Source organism: Notolepis coatsorum (assembly GCF_963971535.1).
Source record: "Notolepis coatsorum genome assembly, chromosome: 5".
NCBI classification, from domain to species: Eukaryota; Metazoa; Chordata; class Actinopteri; order Aulopiformes; family Paralepididae; genus Notolepis; species Notolepis coatsorum.
Genome location: NC_140169.1, coordinates 116,482,866 through 116,500,147, shown reverse-complemented (window position 1 = coordinate 116,500,147; position 17,282 = coordinate 116,482,866). Strand labels below are relative to the sequence as shown.

General features: G+C 44.4%; 1 protein-coding gene across 2 annotated transcripts in view; it reads right to left on the bottom strand.

Annotated features, from left to right (window-relative positions):
• Positions 1 to 17,282, bottom strand: part of mfsd2b (MFSD2 lysolipid transporter B, sphingolipid) — a 34,478-nt gene that overhangs the window by 11,352 nt on the left and 5,844 nt on the right. Inside the window, exons 3-8 of one of the 2 annotated variants that reach the window (XM_084314970.1) lie at positions 14,203 to 14,331; positions 13,246 to 13,370; positions 5,379 to 5,502; positions 2,808 to 2,886; positions 2,173 to 2,354; positions 598 to 688 (exon numbers count right to left, since the gene is read on the bottom strand). In XM_084314970.1, the coding sequence (XP_084171096.1) occupies positions 598 to 688; positions 2,173 to 2,354; positions 2,808 to 2,886; positions 5,379 to 5,502; positions 13,246 to 13,370; positions 14,203 to 14,331 (730 nt within the window). The remainder of the gene's footprint in view (positions 1 to 597; positions 689 to 2,172; positions 2,355 to 2,807; positions 2,887 to 5,378; positions 5,503 to 13,245; positions 13,371 to 14,202; positions 14,332 to 17,282) is intronic. The other variant, XM_084314969.1, reaches the window with a different exon arrangement.

Genomic DNA, 17,282 nt, shown 5'->3' with positions numbered 1-17,282 from the left:
AGGACTATGCAGGGTATCAAATGACACTGTAGGAGAGCAAAGCTACGGATTGTTCTAATCTTTCTGGGATATGGAACCTCTCTCTGGCAACCCTAGAACTGCCCCTGCATTGCAGTGTATACTCCGTCTGTTCCACTGGGAACTGCCACATAGAGTACAGTACAAAAAGAGAGCGAGAGAGAGAGAGTGAGCTAACATTGACTGGTCTGCAGGCGGTAAGATCAGCAGTTCATTGACACCCTGCTGGTGTAGGTTAAAGTACAGAAGCTATGGGCTTGATTCATTCTCTGTCATCGGCTCGGTCCATGCTGAGCACAGGGGCATCACACGACTACACCAGCACAAAATGTACCCTATCGATAGAATACTATTTTAACTTGAAAAAAGGGACTCATGCATACAGCACTTATGAACAGAAAGATTGCTAACAAGGTTACCGTGAAACAGGAGAGGGGTTAGTGCCACACACACACACACACACACACACACACACACACACACACACACACACACACACACACACACACACACACACACACACACACACACACACACACACACACACACACACACACACACACACACACAACCACTCACCGTCTTTCTCTTTGACTCCCAGGAACATCACCACAGTGCAGATGAGGAACACTCCTCCTATAACCCCGGCCGCTATCATATACACCTCCTTCTGCAGGGAGACGGAAAGAACCAGAGAACTGGAATTTAATTCACGTGTCTACGGGAAGAATGAACACGTGGGCCGACGTCTCTATCCATCTCTGCCTATGGAGGCTGTGGCACGTCGGCTTCTATACTCTGGGCCCACGCCAAATCTTTCATTCGTATCGCATCCCAATTTCTTAAGAAGAAGAAAAACATCCTTATCAAAACTGACGTTTGTTTATCAATGCATTATGCATGTGTTTTCCACAATTCAGCTGACATAGGCTGCCGCACGCTACATTTCCCTGTTCAAATGAAAGCATAAACAGGAAGAAAAACCACAAGTCGATCTGCATCCTAAAATACACCCTTAAAGGTTTTAAGGCCTAAACCCCAACAGGAACTGCCTTGCCCTAAACAACTTGAGCTTGTTTGCTATTTTCCTCCGCATGGCACCGCCGCCGAGTGGTTTATTATTATTTATTCACATCAAACGGTCCTCCGTTTCCGAAGGGGGGGGGGTTGGGCGAGCGTGGGCCAGACAGTGTGCCACCCTCTCCCACAACCACCGCGGGGGAATGTGGTGCGTGGGGGCGGCTATAGCAGGGCTTGCCGTGGTGGCATGCGGTGAGATGGCTGCCCCAATAGGGTTCACCCAGAATCCATTTGGAAAAGAACCATTTGAACCCCAAATAGCTGCGGCGTAACCAAGTCTAACGTGGGACAATTTGGGCTAAACCGTGTTTACGTCTTCACAAAAAGTCCCAGGACGGATTTCGCTATGGTTGTCTCTGCTCCACAGGTCAGCAAACAGCACGGTGGATGTGAATGTATCTAAATCGATGTTGTGTTGTGTTTCGTTCAGATTCCTAGTGTATGTCAGGCAGGGGTGGAAAGTAGCTAAGCACTTGTGCTCAAGTAATGCAGTTAAGTACCAAGTTGAGTAAAACCAACTGATGTGACGGCTTCAAATAAATGTTTTTCAATGTTTCACAAAATCCAACGAGCTGGGGCTCCGGGGGTTCCTTCTACTGTTCTTTTGGAACAAGATTAAAATAGGCATAATCACACCCAGACTGCAGAGGCCTCTCTCCGCACGGGAAGGGGTTCCAAGGGGTCTGATGTAAGGGAGGGACCCCCGTTTGTGGTCGGAGCAAGCCCTGCCCGACTCAGGAAGTTGGGTTCAGATATCAAACGGTGGCTTCTCCCCTCAATCCCGCGGTTTATAGAAAATGCGAGGCCATGTCGGGGGGGTTGGGACTTTGAGACAGTCTGCAAATATGAACTTAATTTTGTACAATCCTTCCCTTCATTCCACAGAATTATTTTCATCACTTGTTGACAGGAAGTTCAGCGAAACCAAGCAAAGAGAAACTGCCCAGATATAGGCGAGAGGCACAGCTATTTTCACAACCCCCTGAGCCCCCCTCCCACCCCCCACCCCACCCCACCCCACCCCACGGACTACTCTGAGGACACCTGAACCACGGTTGGCACGGTGACACTTACTGCGTGTGACAGGAAGTCCTGGGTGTGCGCGAGGCTCTTGACGATCTCTGCCCCACTGCTGTTGCCAAGGTAACCGGAGGACACGTTGTGGAGCGGGCAGTGCTTGAGGGTGTGGGCGCTGGCCACGATCTGGCCCTGAATCGCAGCCCCCACCAGAGTACCCAGCACCTCCATAGTCATTCCTGACATCATAATACAAACACAGATGAGTATCAGAAACATGAGGAGGAGGCCTCTGACCAGTAAAACAGGCCTGATAGAAGCCACCACGTTGCATGAATTCAGACATTTCTAACCTGAACAGACACGTGCCATAAAGACTTGCAAAATATTTCCAATTGGTCCCCAGAAAATGGGAAATGGTTTAATTTCACTATTTCATTCACTAGTAATTAGCCCAAAGGAAGAATACTGTATAAGATCTGATCATAGGTTACACCTTCTCTACTGTTATCTCCTCAGCTACAGTAAAGAGCTATGGCATTTTGGAATTTAATCTAACAATCAAAAGCTTCTCTTCTCAGGTGGAGATACCTGAGAAGAGAATCTTATCAAATGAGGGTCCACTCATGTTTATTGATTTGGGGGTCTTAATACTACAGTCATATTGCAGATTTATATCTTGAAGGACCTACGGTAGGCTGTGGCTGAATCTCTCTCCTTCTGGTCTGTGCTCAGGAACATGGTGAGAGCAGAGTAAGGCACGTGGTAGCACTGAGAGAGAACAGAGATGCAGAAGCAATGCCAGGTCAGAAACAACACAATTCAAGGTTGGCTAAAGCTATTTCAACAGAGCTGAGCAGTCAAAGCAATGTCAGGAGATGAGCCATAGGGTCTTAATTATCAATACTGATTTGATTTTGTATGTCCCGACATTATGGTTGTTTGAGTATCAGAATGTAATCGACATTTTTAGAACAAGGTCATAAAGACAAACAATAAAAGCAATCGGTTTATGGTACTACTGCGTTAGTGTCACAGCCTACAGCAGATTATGCTACCGACTATTGCGCTTTTAAGCCTGTAATCCGTAACAAATTGCTTTTTTTTTAACCCTTTCACTACCATACTACCAAATGGTCAACGCTTTCACTGTGACAACACAGCAGGTTAACCCTTTCACTGTCACACGACAAAGGGTTAACCCTTTCACTACCACACTACAGAAGGTTAACCCTTTCACTATCACACTACAGACGGTTAACCGTCTTTAGTAGTGTGGTATTGAAAGGGTTAACGTTATGTAGTGTGGTAGTGAAAGGGTTAAAGTCCCTCCTGGCCTCTGGACATGGCTGCTGTGAGAGGCATCTCAGCCCATTGTTCCAGTGAAAGCGATGACACAAGCATGAAAACATCAATATCGTGCTCGTAAAAACCTCAGCCCTCTGCCCCCCCACCTCCGCCCCCCCCCCCCCCCCACCTCCGTCACACCACCACCTCCGTGACACCACCGTCTCCCCCCCCCCCCCCCCCCCCACCTCACACCACCACCTCTGTGACACCACCGTCCCGTCCCCCCCCCCCCCCCCCCCCCCCAACTCCGTCACACCACCACCTCCGCCCGGAGACTAAGCGAGCGCTCTCGCCGCTTTCCGTCACAACGTTGTAATTTACACAAGAGCCCAGTCAGCAGTGTGGCCGAGCGTCTCCGGCAGCCGTGACCGAAATAAACGCAAACCATGAAAGACTCAAGTCTCCCAGTCAGTTTCCCTGCCGTCCTCCCCGGCGCTGCTGCACATCAAGCATGTCATTTTGTGGGGGCACTTGTTGGAAAAGAGCATTTATAGAGTGTTCATAAGAGCCGACACTGACTGGCACTGAGTTGACAGTCCGACGAGACACACGGGAGAATCTAATCAATCCAATGGCAGTTTGCGATCAATTGATTGAGACTGATGCGATGCCGCAGCAGTGTACTTTAGCCCTGGTGTTTATATGGACACACAACGGTCTTCCATAACAGCTGCTTCTCCAAGCTCTCTCCTCTCTCTCTCCCTCTGTCTCTCACTCACTCACACACACACACACACACACACACACACACACACACACACACACACACACACACACACACACACACACACACACACACACACACACACACACACACACACACACACACACACACACACACACACACACACACACACACACACACACACACACACACACACACACACACACACACACACACACACACACACACACACACACACACACACACACACACACACACACACACACACACACACACACACACACACACACACACACACTCAGAGACAATGAAGGGACATCTAAAACTGGTAACCAGTATTTACCCAGCCAGCGGTTCCGGGCAGGACTGGCCATGTACTTATCAAGTAGTTAGAATGACATGCCATTATAGCTGGCCACGGTGTGGCTACAGTGGTCTGCACGCTCTGTAGCACATGTTATATAGGGGTTCGTCCTGGATCACAGGAGAGATGTATGGCAGAGAGCTTGGCAAATTAAAAAAAGGAAAAACCTTTCCCTTTGAGGTCTGGTGTCTAAGTGCTTCATAGGCTCTGATCAGCACCACTGGGTTACATGTCACTGTGATCATCAAACAAAATAATAACAGAAACTGGTTGGTTGACGTGCATGAACGCCTTATTCAAAGGGCTTTTAATCACTGTAAATAGCATCCTTTTACATGTTTTGTTTTTTTGGTGGGTGGGATGCTGGGGTTACCATTGCTGTCAAAAAGGGCAATAATTTGGTAGGTTTCCTGTATATTCAGCTTACCAGTTTGACACAACCTTCTTTGTTTACACAAAGCTACACATTCCTTAATACTGTATAGGTCTATTCTATTTAGGAAATATTTTATGACTCTTGCCAACTAAGAATTGAAGAAAAGATAATTAGGGAATGGATTATATTTTGCAACTGATTTATACAAAGCCCTATTATTCTTACTGAATATCTAACAATCACACAGTGCAATCACAACAATCACACAGTGCAATCACATGGTACAATCACAGAAACCACACGGTACAACCACACGGTGTCACAATGTCACAACGTCTTGACTTTGAAAACTATGTTTTTTAGACAAATTAAAGAAAACATTCCAAACATTCCAAAAAAACAAAAAAAAGGTTAAAATATGACATCTCTCCCAGTAATGAATTTTGAGTTAAGCAGGATAGTGTGTGATACGTCACTGAGGTACTTACATTGATGAGGGTCTGGTAGAGACAGTAGAAGCCTAGATACCAGATGAACCTTCCGTTGGTGAAGGGAGGAACGAACCAGAGGTAGAAGTAGGAGACCACCACGAACGGTGTGCAGCCCACCATCCTGACGACACAGACACATGTACAGTCAAACACATGTGTATTCAAGACATGGTATTCATATCCAAATGGGGCAAAACCCCTATTGTAGATAATGACATAATGACTTAATCTAAACTTTATTTGAACAATATTCAATATTAGATATTACTTTCATGCCAGCAATCACTCACACACGCACGCACGCACACACGCACACACACACACACACACACACACACACACACACACACACACACACACACTAGGCTTGCCGTGGTAGTTCTGGTGTTACTCTGTGTTCAAGCATCCACCGAGTACATTACGCTTTGTTTTCAATGCAGTCGCATGACATAAAAAATCGGAGTAAGCGGTCTACAGATATCGAGCGTCACTTTGTAAAATGTCCGATGTCACTGCTAACACCGGTGTTGTTGTCGTGAGTTTATTAATCATAGGACATCACCGCAGCAACCCTAACACACACATACATTACACACACAAAAACATTATTATTAATGTTTTGGAACCGTTTCCCCCAAAAGGCCACAGCAGGGCTGCAAGAAACACTTGCTGTGACAGCTCTTTCTCTACCTGACCTATTTGAGGAGAGAAGCAGCCTCCCTCCCCGCCTGTCAAGATGGGTGACAGCAGTATGTAGTTATTATGTAATTGTCATAATGGTGAGAAAATCAGGCCATATTTCTAGGGGAAGATTACTGTGGGGCTTAGTGGCCGGACGGGTGATAGACTGATTATGTGTTTGAGAGCATGATAGGAATCTGGGTAGCAACAGAGAACCAGGGAAATGCCACAAGATTTCTATCCAGCATAGTCAAGTGCTTATAGATGCAGCCACACACACACAGACAACCCCCCACACACACACACAAAAAAAAACACACAAACACACACATTCACAAGCACATGCACTGGCAATGTGCATGCATACACAAACAGACACACACACACACACACACACACACACACACACACACACACACACACACACACACACACTGAGCGAGCGTGGAGCAGAAGGATTCTGCTGTGTTGTGCTGTTTTCAGAATGTGGCGATGTATAATGCATAAGAAAACAACTGGTCCATATCATTATGGTTGGTCTGAGGGAACAGCTGCACATTTCATATTGAAGGGGGGAGATTTTTTATTTATTTTTTAACTACGGGGGTGGCGTGGATGGTGAAAAAGACCCACAGTGACTTGGAGTTAACACAACAGTGTACTCATGGAGTAAAAACAACCAAGTAATTTCCTTTGGAACCGAGATCTTGTCATCACTTCTTCTATAAGTAATTTCAAGTTTCAAGAAAAAAAGATCCATGGAAACGGCGATCACGGTATCGCAAGTTTCCTCAATTTGAGGTATTTGTGAACGAACAGACCTTTGGGGGGGGGGGGGGGGGGGCATCGATTTGATTGATGCTGATTGACATCCTTAAGTAGCTGCCACACATTTAGAACTTTTATATATATTTTAAATATTTGATCTTCATCTGGAAAGAGTCACACCATCATTGTAACACGGACTCAACCGCAGATAATAACAATGGGAACGTTGGCATTTTTGGTGACTGGACATTCCCTGACCCTGCCCTTTCACCTGATACGAGGACACTAAGGTGTTTGGCCACGTTCACTTCCAACAACTAAACCCCGCCCACAGAACCCCCCCCCCCCCCCCCCCCCCCCCCCCCCAGAGGAGACAGAGAGGGTATAGAAACTGAACAGAGAGAAACAGGGAGAAAGAGGTAGAGAGAAAGAGAGAGAGAGAGAGAGAAGCAGGGAACAGTCATTTTCTAGCAGCGTCCAGCCCGTCCATAGAGGCCCTTCCTGATTGTCTGCTGACACAAAAGAAGGCTGACATCGCTGGGCCTGCATTATAGAGTGCCTGGTCATGGGGGGGGGGGAGTGGAATCAAAAGCCCAACCCACTGAATGGGAAAGTTAGAATGTTCTGCAAGATGGCTCACAGGATGTGTGGCGCAAGTGGAAAAATCCCATGATTGTGTTGAGACTAGAAACAAAAGCAGAGGCATGTGTGCACATTCACAGATACACATACACACACACACATGTGCACCCACGCCTGACTCTCTGCGAACTCCCCATTAACTTTCACGGCCCTAATTAACAGGTTGATGATAAGCCAGGCACCATCGCTCTCTCTCTCCTCCCTGACTTGCGCCGGGAGCCTGGCGGTGCATGTTAATTAGATGTCAGGCGGTGGAGCGAGGAGGAGAGAGAGTGTTGTCTTAAGAGTTCCTCTCTTGTTGTTAGCTATAGTGAGGTGGTGGATCTGTAGCGATATAGTGGTTGTTGACCGAGTGAGGTAATTGCAACTTATAAATGAAAAGGTTTAACACCTGGTCCCTTCGGGTGGGTAGTTGGGGGCTGTGCATTGTGCATTGGGGTGGAGGGGGTGCTGTGGTGTATATATACCAGTATAATTTGTATAAAGTAAAAAATACAACTCAGTGAAAAGAAGGTGGTTGTATCCAAGGCAGGGAAGTAGCGGATTTTAAACCCACCTAAACTCATACCCATCTTTTTAAGCTGATGTACTCAATCATGAGTTGAAATTTATAGTATAAAATATTGTCCGATTGAGGCAAGTTACATGGAAATAGGGTGTTTTTGAAGAGATAAAACCAAATAATACTTTTCTGAAAATAAAATAAAAGCATATAGTATATTCATTAGTAGGCTACTTGCTCTGAGGGCCGCGCAGACCGTTAAATTAGCCTATTATTCCAAAGTAAATATAATGTGGTCGAGTCCATACAGTCCTCATTCCAATAGATCAAAAGACGTGTGGATGTTTAAACGGGCGCACCAAAAAATGATTTATTTTGCACATAATCTCACGCATAATCGCACACATTCATTTTGTTTGACAGTTATTGAGAGTTAACGAGGAAAAGATGTCCTGTGCCCCAGGACAGTTCAGTCAGCATTTGTGAACACACACCACTCTCTCCTAAAGCTATAAATCAGAGAGAGAAATCTGGGGCTACCATAGACAATGAATGGGGCTCTGATTTAATGAGGCCATAAAATGTTTGTGTGAGCTCTTACACCTAAATGTGGTTTATATTCTAGCATTATAGGTGTAGGAGTCAATTTAGGAATTGGTTAATTGTTATAATTTGATATTTAGTTTAAAAAGATTTGTCATAATAATTACATTACACAAGATTTAGTTTTGTTTAAAAAGAGACAATGAGACAATGTGTGATAAAAAAAAATTGTGTGAGCTCTTACACCTAAATGTGGTTTATATTATTTCTAGCATTACTAGGTCTGAACCAGAATGAAAACCTTGTGTGGGTATAAGGGCTTACACAAGGTCAGAACCTCATTCACTGTCTATGGTCTAGGATTATTATTTTTATTATACAAACTTGATAATAAAAGTGGACGCTATTATCATAGGAGAAACAGTATTTGATCAATCAAATCGCGTTTGATTAATAGAACATTGCCGGGCCAAATTAAAATGCCTATTGGGAACCCCTGGCATAGAGCCTCGAGCTCTACTCCAAGGTGGGCCTGCCTGAGCAACAGCAGAGTGGAGTGTGGCAGTTGAGAGGAGGGAAGTTTAGCAGGAGTTTGTATGTAAGAGAGACAGATTAAGTGGTCTCTCTGGGTTTACGCGTTGGCCTGGTGGGGTCTCTGCAACAACAAATGCACACAGCGTTGGACCAGGGGTGCCAGTGGGGCAGGGCTAAGATGAACAACTCCATCCTCAAACCGCTCGGGACAGAGATACCGATCACTTCCTGTCTGGCTGCTGATGTCACGGCCAGGGGGAATACAAACTTCCTCCCACATGGACAACAGGGGGATTTCTGAGGGACTCGAAGCTAGGGAGGGTCTGGGCGTTCTCACGGTGTTCATCATCACCATCATCATCATCACACGCGGATACACACACAGACACACAAATACACACAAGTTGGACACAGAGAGAGTGACACACAAATCATGCATGTGTTGGTATTATGGCTGACCTCGACTAGTCGAATAGTCGACTAATCGATCGAAAGGAGCCATAGTTGACTGCCAATCTCTCAGTCGAATGCGATTTTATTTTTGATAATTATTTCCAAAAGCAAAGAGGCCTAGAAGCGTGGCTAACGCTAATGGCGCGCATACCGGGGAGGCTAACTGCCTAAGAAAACGGGCACAGAGACACTGAAAGAGGATTTCACCCGTCTAATGAACACACTAGACTAGACAAATATCAAGATGTATCCATCAGTAGACCAACTGCATGCTTTCGCAGAGGACACGAAGCCTTCACCCCCCAAAGCCCAAATGGAATGATCCAAAAAATTTGCTATCGGCAAATTTGGGGCAATCAAAGTCGACTATACAAATCCTTATTCAGGGACAGGCCTAGTTGGTGTTCACATGCACATACAGTACACTACACAGTATACGGACACATTACGCATGCAGCACCCATGCACACACACGCACACACACACACACACACCTTTGACCCTGTATATAAAGAAAATATCTGGTCAATGTGAATTAAATTAAAGCATTGCTCTCATTTAATGCTCAGCAAGATGTACTTATTGGTCTTAAGCACTTAATGCAAATAAAACACAGAAATGGTAAATGGTGCATTTATATGGCGCTTTTATCCAACGCGCTTTAGAATTTTTGTTCCTCACATTCACCCATTCACTCACACATTCACACACAGACGGCGGAGGCAACCATGCAAGGAGCCAACCTGCTCATCGGGAGCAATTAGGGGTTAGGTGTCTTGCTCAAAGACACTTCAACTCGCTGCCCGGGAGGAGTGGGAATCGAACCGGGAACATTCCGATCACCAGATGGCTGCTCTACCTCCGCTCAACTGTCGCCCCTAAAAGAACTGCCGCTCCTTCCACTCTTAAACCTCTAGACACAGTCGATCATTCTGCTCTCAGATGTATTACTGGTGATGGATGTGGAACTCACCGCTGCATCCTGTGTGATACAGTGGGTTGGTCTTCTCTGCCAGAGGCGTAAACTAAACATTGGTATCGGTTTACCTTTAAGGCCATTGCCGGGAAATCACCACCTTATATCACAATGTTGCTAGATTGAAATGATGGACCCTATCTGACACGTTCAAATGACTGGCTCGTGCTTAAGGTCCCCAGAGTGCAGACTGAAGTTGGAAAGTCAGTCTTCCGTTTTAATGCCCCAGCTTCTTGGAATGATCTTCAACTCACGCTAAAAATCAATACCCCACAATCCTATGGACAATTGAAAAACATGATCATTCATTTTTCACTTTTCTTCATCTGTGTTTTTGTCTGTGTTCTTGCATCGGGGATAATGCTTACATGCCCTTTTCATTCCACTAGCAGAAAAGATCTTCAGCGTCAGTACACACACACGCACACGCACACGCACACACACACACACACACACACACACACACACACACACACACACACACACACAGATCTAATCAAAGCTGATTGACCAACAGCCAGTCATCACCATCTGTCTACTACAGCGAGCCTGGGGCTGTCAGGCCTCCGTAAGTGTGGATCTCCTCCAGCGCTGTCGGCCTGTGTGTAATCTACGCTTTATACCACACTACTCACTCACACATTAGATGCAACGCTAAGCACCCCTCTCAGTAATCACTGCCAAGTGAGCGGTGTCACGCCAACACTATCGCCTTGTGTTTTGATTGGTCTTAAAGGAACACGCCAACATTTTGGGAAATTAGCTTACCGTCTTCTCCGGAGAGAGACAAGAAGATAGATATCAGTTTTCTCTCTGTGCATTCAGTAGAAAGCTATCTGGCTGCACGTTAGCCTAGCTTAGCACAATGAATGGAAGCGGACTCTCTCTCTGGAGAAGACGGTAAGCTAATGTCCCAAAATGTTGGCGTGTTCCTTTAACTACCAAGCAAACACACAATGCAAACACACACGCACACATGTACTGTACATATACATAGCCATACAGGAACGAAAGGACACACACACACACACACACATAAGCCTGTACACTCACTCACGCACTCAGGGGTGTAGCTCCAGATTCTGGGCCCCATGAAAGAATGTATTTGTAGGCCCCCAGTGAATGCGAGCGCGCGTAAGCGCGTGAGCGGAAATCTTTTTGGCCATTTTTTTATTGATGAAAACGCATAATATGGTTTTCACCTATACATTCGGATCAGCAGTTCAGCACCTGCACTGTTGGTGGGTGAGCCTAGTAAAGGATGTCGCATTGCGTTCATCTTCAATGAATGGACCAATGCAATAGTCTACCAAAGCCCCCCCTCTCTCTCTATATATCTCACAAACACACACACACACACACACACACACACACACACACACACACACACACACACACACACACACACACACTTCAGAAAGAAACATAGTATCAATGAGAGCATTTTTTGGGCCCCCCCCCCCAGTGCTGGGCCCTTGGAATCATCCTAAGCTACCCCCCCCCCCCCCAGCTACGCCCCTGCACGCACTCACTCACACACACATGCAACCTTGAGATCACTAGGGGGTTAAGTCTGATGGGAATGTAGCTGCATTGTAATTAGTGATTAATGGGACTGTGGAAAAGCCTTGGTGTAACACAGCACTGAGTGTTGCACACAGCACCTGCCGTTTACCCACTGTTTACATACTACGGTGGTAATTTCAGTTTTCAATTGATTACTGACGATACTGAATGTAAAATAGATCTGACGCAGAGGCAAGAGTGTTCTATAATTTAGAAGTGGAATGTAAAGAAATTATTCCTTGTGAACATTTGCAAAAGTTATGAACATAATCACAGTGAACCAGGGCGAGACGAATACTTGCATGCTTTCCTGTGCAATGGACCCCTGAAATGTGACCATGGCACACGTCGTGTAATTATTTAGGTTGTGTAGCTGGGCCACATTCCCGCCAAAGGTGAATGAAATGAGACACACATTTAAGATTTCTTGTAGTTTAAGATTTTTTGTTTACCCACAATACAATTATTTATTAATATTCACGTAATATTGAAGCACCTTTTTATCTCTGTTTTTCTAGTGAACATTTGGTTCTCTGATAAAAAGATAAACATCTACAGAATGTAGCTACACGGCTCACGCTGGATGAAGGTGACCCAGCAGACACGTTTCAGAATTCTTGGTCTAATCACATTAAACTGAAACAACTGAAATGAACAACAATGCAATGATTTTCGGGTGATTTTGCCAAAAATGGAACAAATCGCACCCATGTTTGCTCGTTTAGCATTAGTGGTGGTGGCTACATTTATCTGTTGGCGTTTCCTTAAAAACCCCTCAAAAAAAACATAACTATGTTCTGTATAGTATAGTTAGTTAGTATAGCTAGGATAGTTTGTATAGGATATATTGTATAGTAGTGTACATAGGACCCATTATCTTTTAATTCATAAGCGTACCATTGTATTGTATTTTATCTTAGTAATTTTTATCATGTCTATTATATTATCTATTCTATTTTATTCTATTATTATATTGTATTTTTTATTTTTTTTGCATAATCGAAGGCGGGCATGGCCACCTTCATTTCACTATATGTCTTGTGTATGTATGTGACGATTAAACCTCTTGAATCTTGAATCTTGAATCATGTTATGTGTTCAAACCATTCCAGTTCCACACTCCCAGGCAGGTCCTTGTCTAAGAACAAAGGACTGGTGTGTTTTACAGTGTGGTGGTCGGGGGTCTCGGGGGGTCTCACCAGGGCATGAGTCTGCCGATCTTGGTCCACTTGCTCTTGGTCATGAAGAACCCCACGACCGGGTCGGTCACGGCGCCCCAGGCCTTACCGATGAACAGCACCATGGAGGCCTGGAAGGGGTTGATCTGAGGAGCCACACAGGAGGGACCGACAAGTGTTAAAAAGAAGTGCACACACACACACACACACACACACGCATACGTGGGCAGGTAAGCAAGCAAGCGCACACACACATGCTCACTTAATCACCAGATCCATCTCACTTAAAATATGTAAATAAAGTACTAATTGACCACAGGAAAAAGGTACATATTGTACGTTAATGTTATAGCCATAAGTAATATATTGACGTATTTACGAAAATGTACAATGTGTAGTACAAATAATTATATTATATTACATGTTCAAAAAAATGTATCTGAACACTTTTGAGTTCCCCTGCTGGGGAACAAACCCGGGGCACTCACATGGGAGGCAAGTGCCTTTACCTCAAGACTACCTTTTCCAATAACGTCGCCCAAACCCTAACCTTAACCACACTGTTACCTTAAACTAACCATAACCGTTGAACCCTAACCGTAACCGTAATCCTGACCTTAAGAGTAACTTTATATCTTATCCATAACCGTTAAAACATTAAAACAAACCACCATCATAGTATTACTATGTTTGTATCAGGGTGGGTGGGTGGTTTTGTCTACTCTAGTGGCAAGAGCACTCGCCCACGACCACAATCATTGTTGGTTCGATTCCAGGTCGTGGTGTTTGTTTTGGACTTTTGCCGAAACTAAATGTAAATATATTACTTATACAAGACGTAAATACATTACTTATGGCTAATACTTTACGTCTTCTGATGAGACTGTGTTGTAATCACACACACATACACACACACACATGTACACAGATAAGCATGCACACAACACATGCATACACTCAATCTCTCACTCGTATTACCCGGGCGACGTCGAGCAGGTAGATCTGGAAAAAGAAGGCGGTGGCGCTTCCTGCCACCTCTTTGGGCGCTCCTCCGATGGCGAAGCACAGCTTGCTGCATACTGACAGCTTCTGACTCAGGTCGCTCTGTGAACACAGGGCCAGCAAGGTTAGAAATGACAGACAAAAGCAAACACCTGCCGGCTCAGTTTGTTATAATAGATTGTGACTGTGCGCAAGTTCAAGTCCTGGTTGAGTCACAGTCACACCTGTCTCTCAACGGACACTGACATCTCCATTCAACGTATCAGTCACCATGAGAGCTAATACTTGAGGAAGGATGACCTTAAAGGTGAACTATGCAGTTTGGGGGGGGAAGAGGGATTTCCTTTGATTTATGTTTAAATTTGCAGAGCCTGCGATTAGTTCACAAAACATATTCACTACCAGTGGTCCTCAACGTGGGGTCCGGGGACCCCTGAGGGGGTTCCAGACAAATGTGGAATAGTTTAATTTCACTATTTTATTCACTAGATGTTAAGCCCAATGAGAGAACGTATAAGAGTGACTATTCTGATCATATAGCTTTCATACTTTCTCCACTGTTAGTTCTTCAACTACACGATAGACAGCTATGGAATTATGGACTTAATCTTATCCAAAATCACTCAGATGGGAGTACCTTAGATTTTATTAAATGGGGGTCCGTTGCCTAATATGTGTCAATGTGAGGATCCTCAGCACACAAAAAAGTTTGATAACCATGATGTCATTCTCAGAATTGTGGCCCTGCCCATATCTGGCCACATCTGTTTATTTCCGGTCGCTGAACTTCTTGACAAAAAGATGCTAGCTTGTGTGAATATCCCCAAACTGAATAAATAATGCATATAATCAATCTATAAGAACAAAACTGTTTAGCTACCTCATTATCCTCATAACAAAGATATTTGGTAAGAAATAGAACACGGGTCTTCAAAATGTACCGTTTATAGATACAGTGTCACAAGCTCATACAGTAGGAAGTTGAAAGATAAAATGGACAAGCTGGAAGCATCCTTGTTTCTTAGAAACATAAGGCGACCATGTCAACCTTAAATCAAAACAATATCATATGAGGCATGTGAACCAAGCCTAGTTTGATCACAAAATTGCAGACCATGCCTTTGTGAATAACAACAACAGTGACGTACTGTTCAGCTAACTTCAAATAGCATTCAGCAGGGACCCGGTTGAATACTCTTTTTTTTATTCAGTTCTGAAAATATATCTCGCTTGTCTGACTCTCCCAAAACTAGTGCACTTTGAAGCCTCCTTCACCTTTTTGATGACAACAAAAATGTGTCATTGTAATTCAATAGAATGTCTTTGTTCCCACCACAATACCTACACAACCTAAATGCTTTAGCTTGTGTTGTTTGGAAAATATGCATCTTCATAATTTACCGACGAAGTCCTGTGTGAAAGGGGCTTTAGAAACATGTGACTTCAAGAGAGATATTAGCCAAGAGATTGAACTGCTCACCTAAAAAAGGGTGCTCTCTATTCAGCCGCAGCCAGAACCAATTCTAGCTCTAATGGAAAACCTAATCCCAGGGAATGAGGTGTGACTAAAATGAAAAAATGGGGCGCGACTCGATGAAAAGGAGGCGCAAATTCACAAGGTGAGCCTGCAGACGGCGACTGTCACTGAAGAATGAAACTTTTAGAACTCTGTAATTACTAGAGTTCCAAAAATAGAAAACTCATTGTTCATCTTGATATTATGGCGGCCATTGGCGGGTGATGGCGCAATAGAATGGAAATGTAATAGCGTGGGTGGGGGGGGGGGTACAGAATTATGACTAAGTGATTGAGTCAGAGTATATTTTCTACGCAATTTAGTGGAAATGTAGAGTGATGCATCTAGCTGCTTTCATATGATTTCACAAATGATGTCCATACTGATAGACATATTCTGATACATTATTATCTCTCTTTGAATGAATGAATGAATGAATGAATGAATGAATGAATGAATGAATGAATGAATGAATGAATGAATGAACGAATGAATGAATGATGAATGAATGATGAATGAATGAATGATGAATGGGTACAATACAGTACGGCTTTCTCACTCACACACAAACATAATGTAATGGGTGCAGAAATGCCCACTCCCTTTCTCACATGGACGTACACACACTCGTCCGTTCATAAATACAGGGGCGGACCTTCCTACAGGCGATATAGGCGGTCGCCTAGAGCGCCACCCAGAGGGGGGCGCCAAAAAAAATAAAAAATTAAATTTTTAATTTTCTTTTCTCTGTGCAGTTTTGGCGCCCCCCTCTATATCTGCAACCATTATTTTTACATAAAAAAAATTCTAACATAAGGGAAAATGAGCCAAAAATCTAAAACGGTCGGTCGGTCTGAGCCTCAGCTTTAGGTGTTCACAGTCAGAACATGCTAGAGCGCTGTGCATTGATGGGTATCGGTCAAGTGTTTATAGAATTGAGCGTTGAGGAAAGAAAGACTAACGTTAGAGAACTATGAAGAGACAAAAGCCATAAAAAAAAATTACAAAAAAAAAAAAAAAAAGAATCTCGCCTAGGGCGCCAAATGTGCTAGGTCCGCCCCTGCATAAATATAAACAAGCACAAACATATGCACTGTCCTAGCTGCCACAACCCCCGGCTCCGACTGTCTCCAGCGTAAATGTCCACATAACTCGTATACCGACATCATTCTATATGGAGCATCTTTCCGTGGTGTGTGGTGGGTCAGGATTTCCACATGAAACGGGTGTGTGTGTGTGTGTGTGAGTGTGACAGTTGGCGTGTGAGATACATGATCAGAGAAAGAGAGCGAGAGTGAGAGGCAGAGAGAGAGACCCCCTCACTGCTGTTTGGACTGCGGCGTAAGTAACCGTGGTGACATTGACTGGGGGCACACAGAGGAGCCGCTCCAACCAGTTAATTTCCTTTACCACAGCCTGCTAAAACTGTCACACGCAAGCGATTATACCGTACGAATGTGTGTGTGTGTATGTGTGTGTTAGTGTTAGTGTTACTGTTGGTGTGTACTAGGGAGAAGAAGATTCTTTCATCTTCACACAT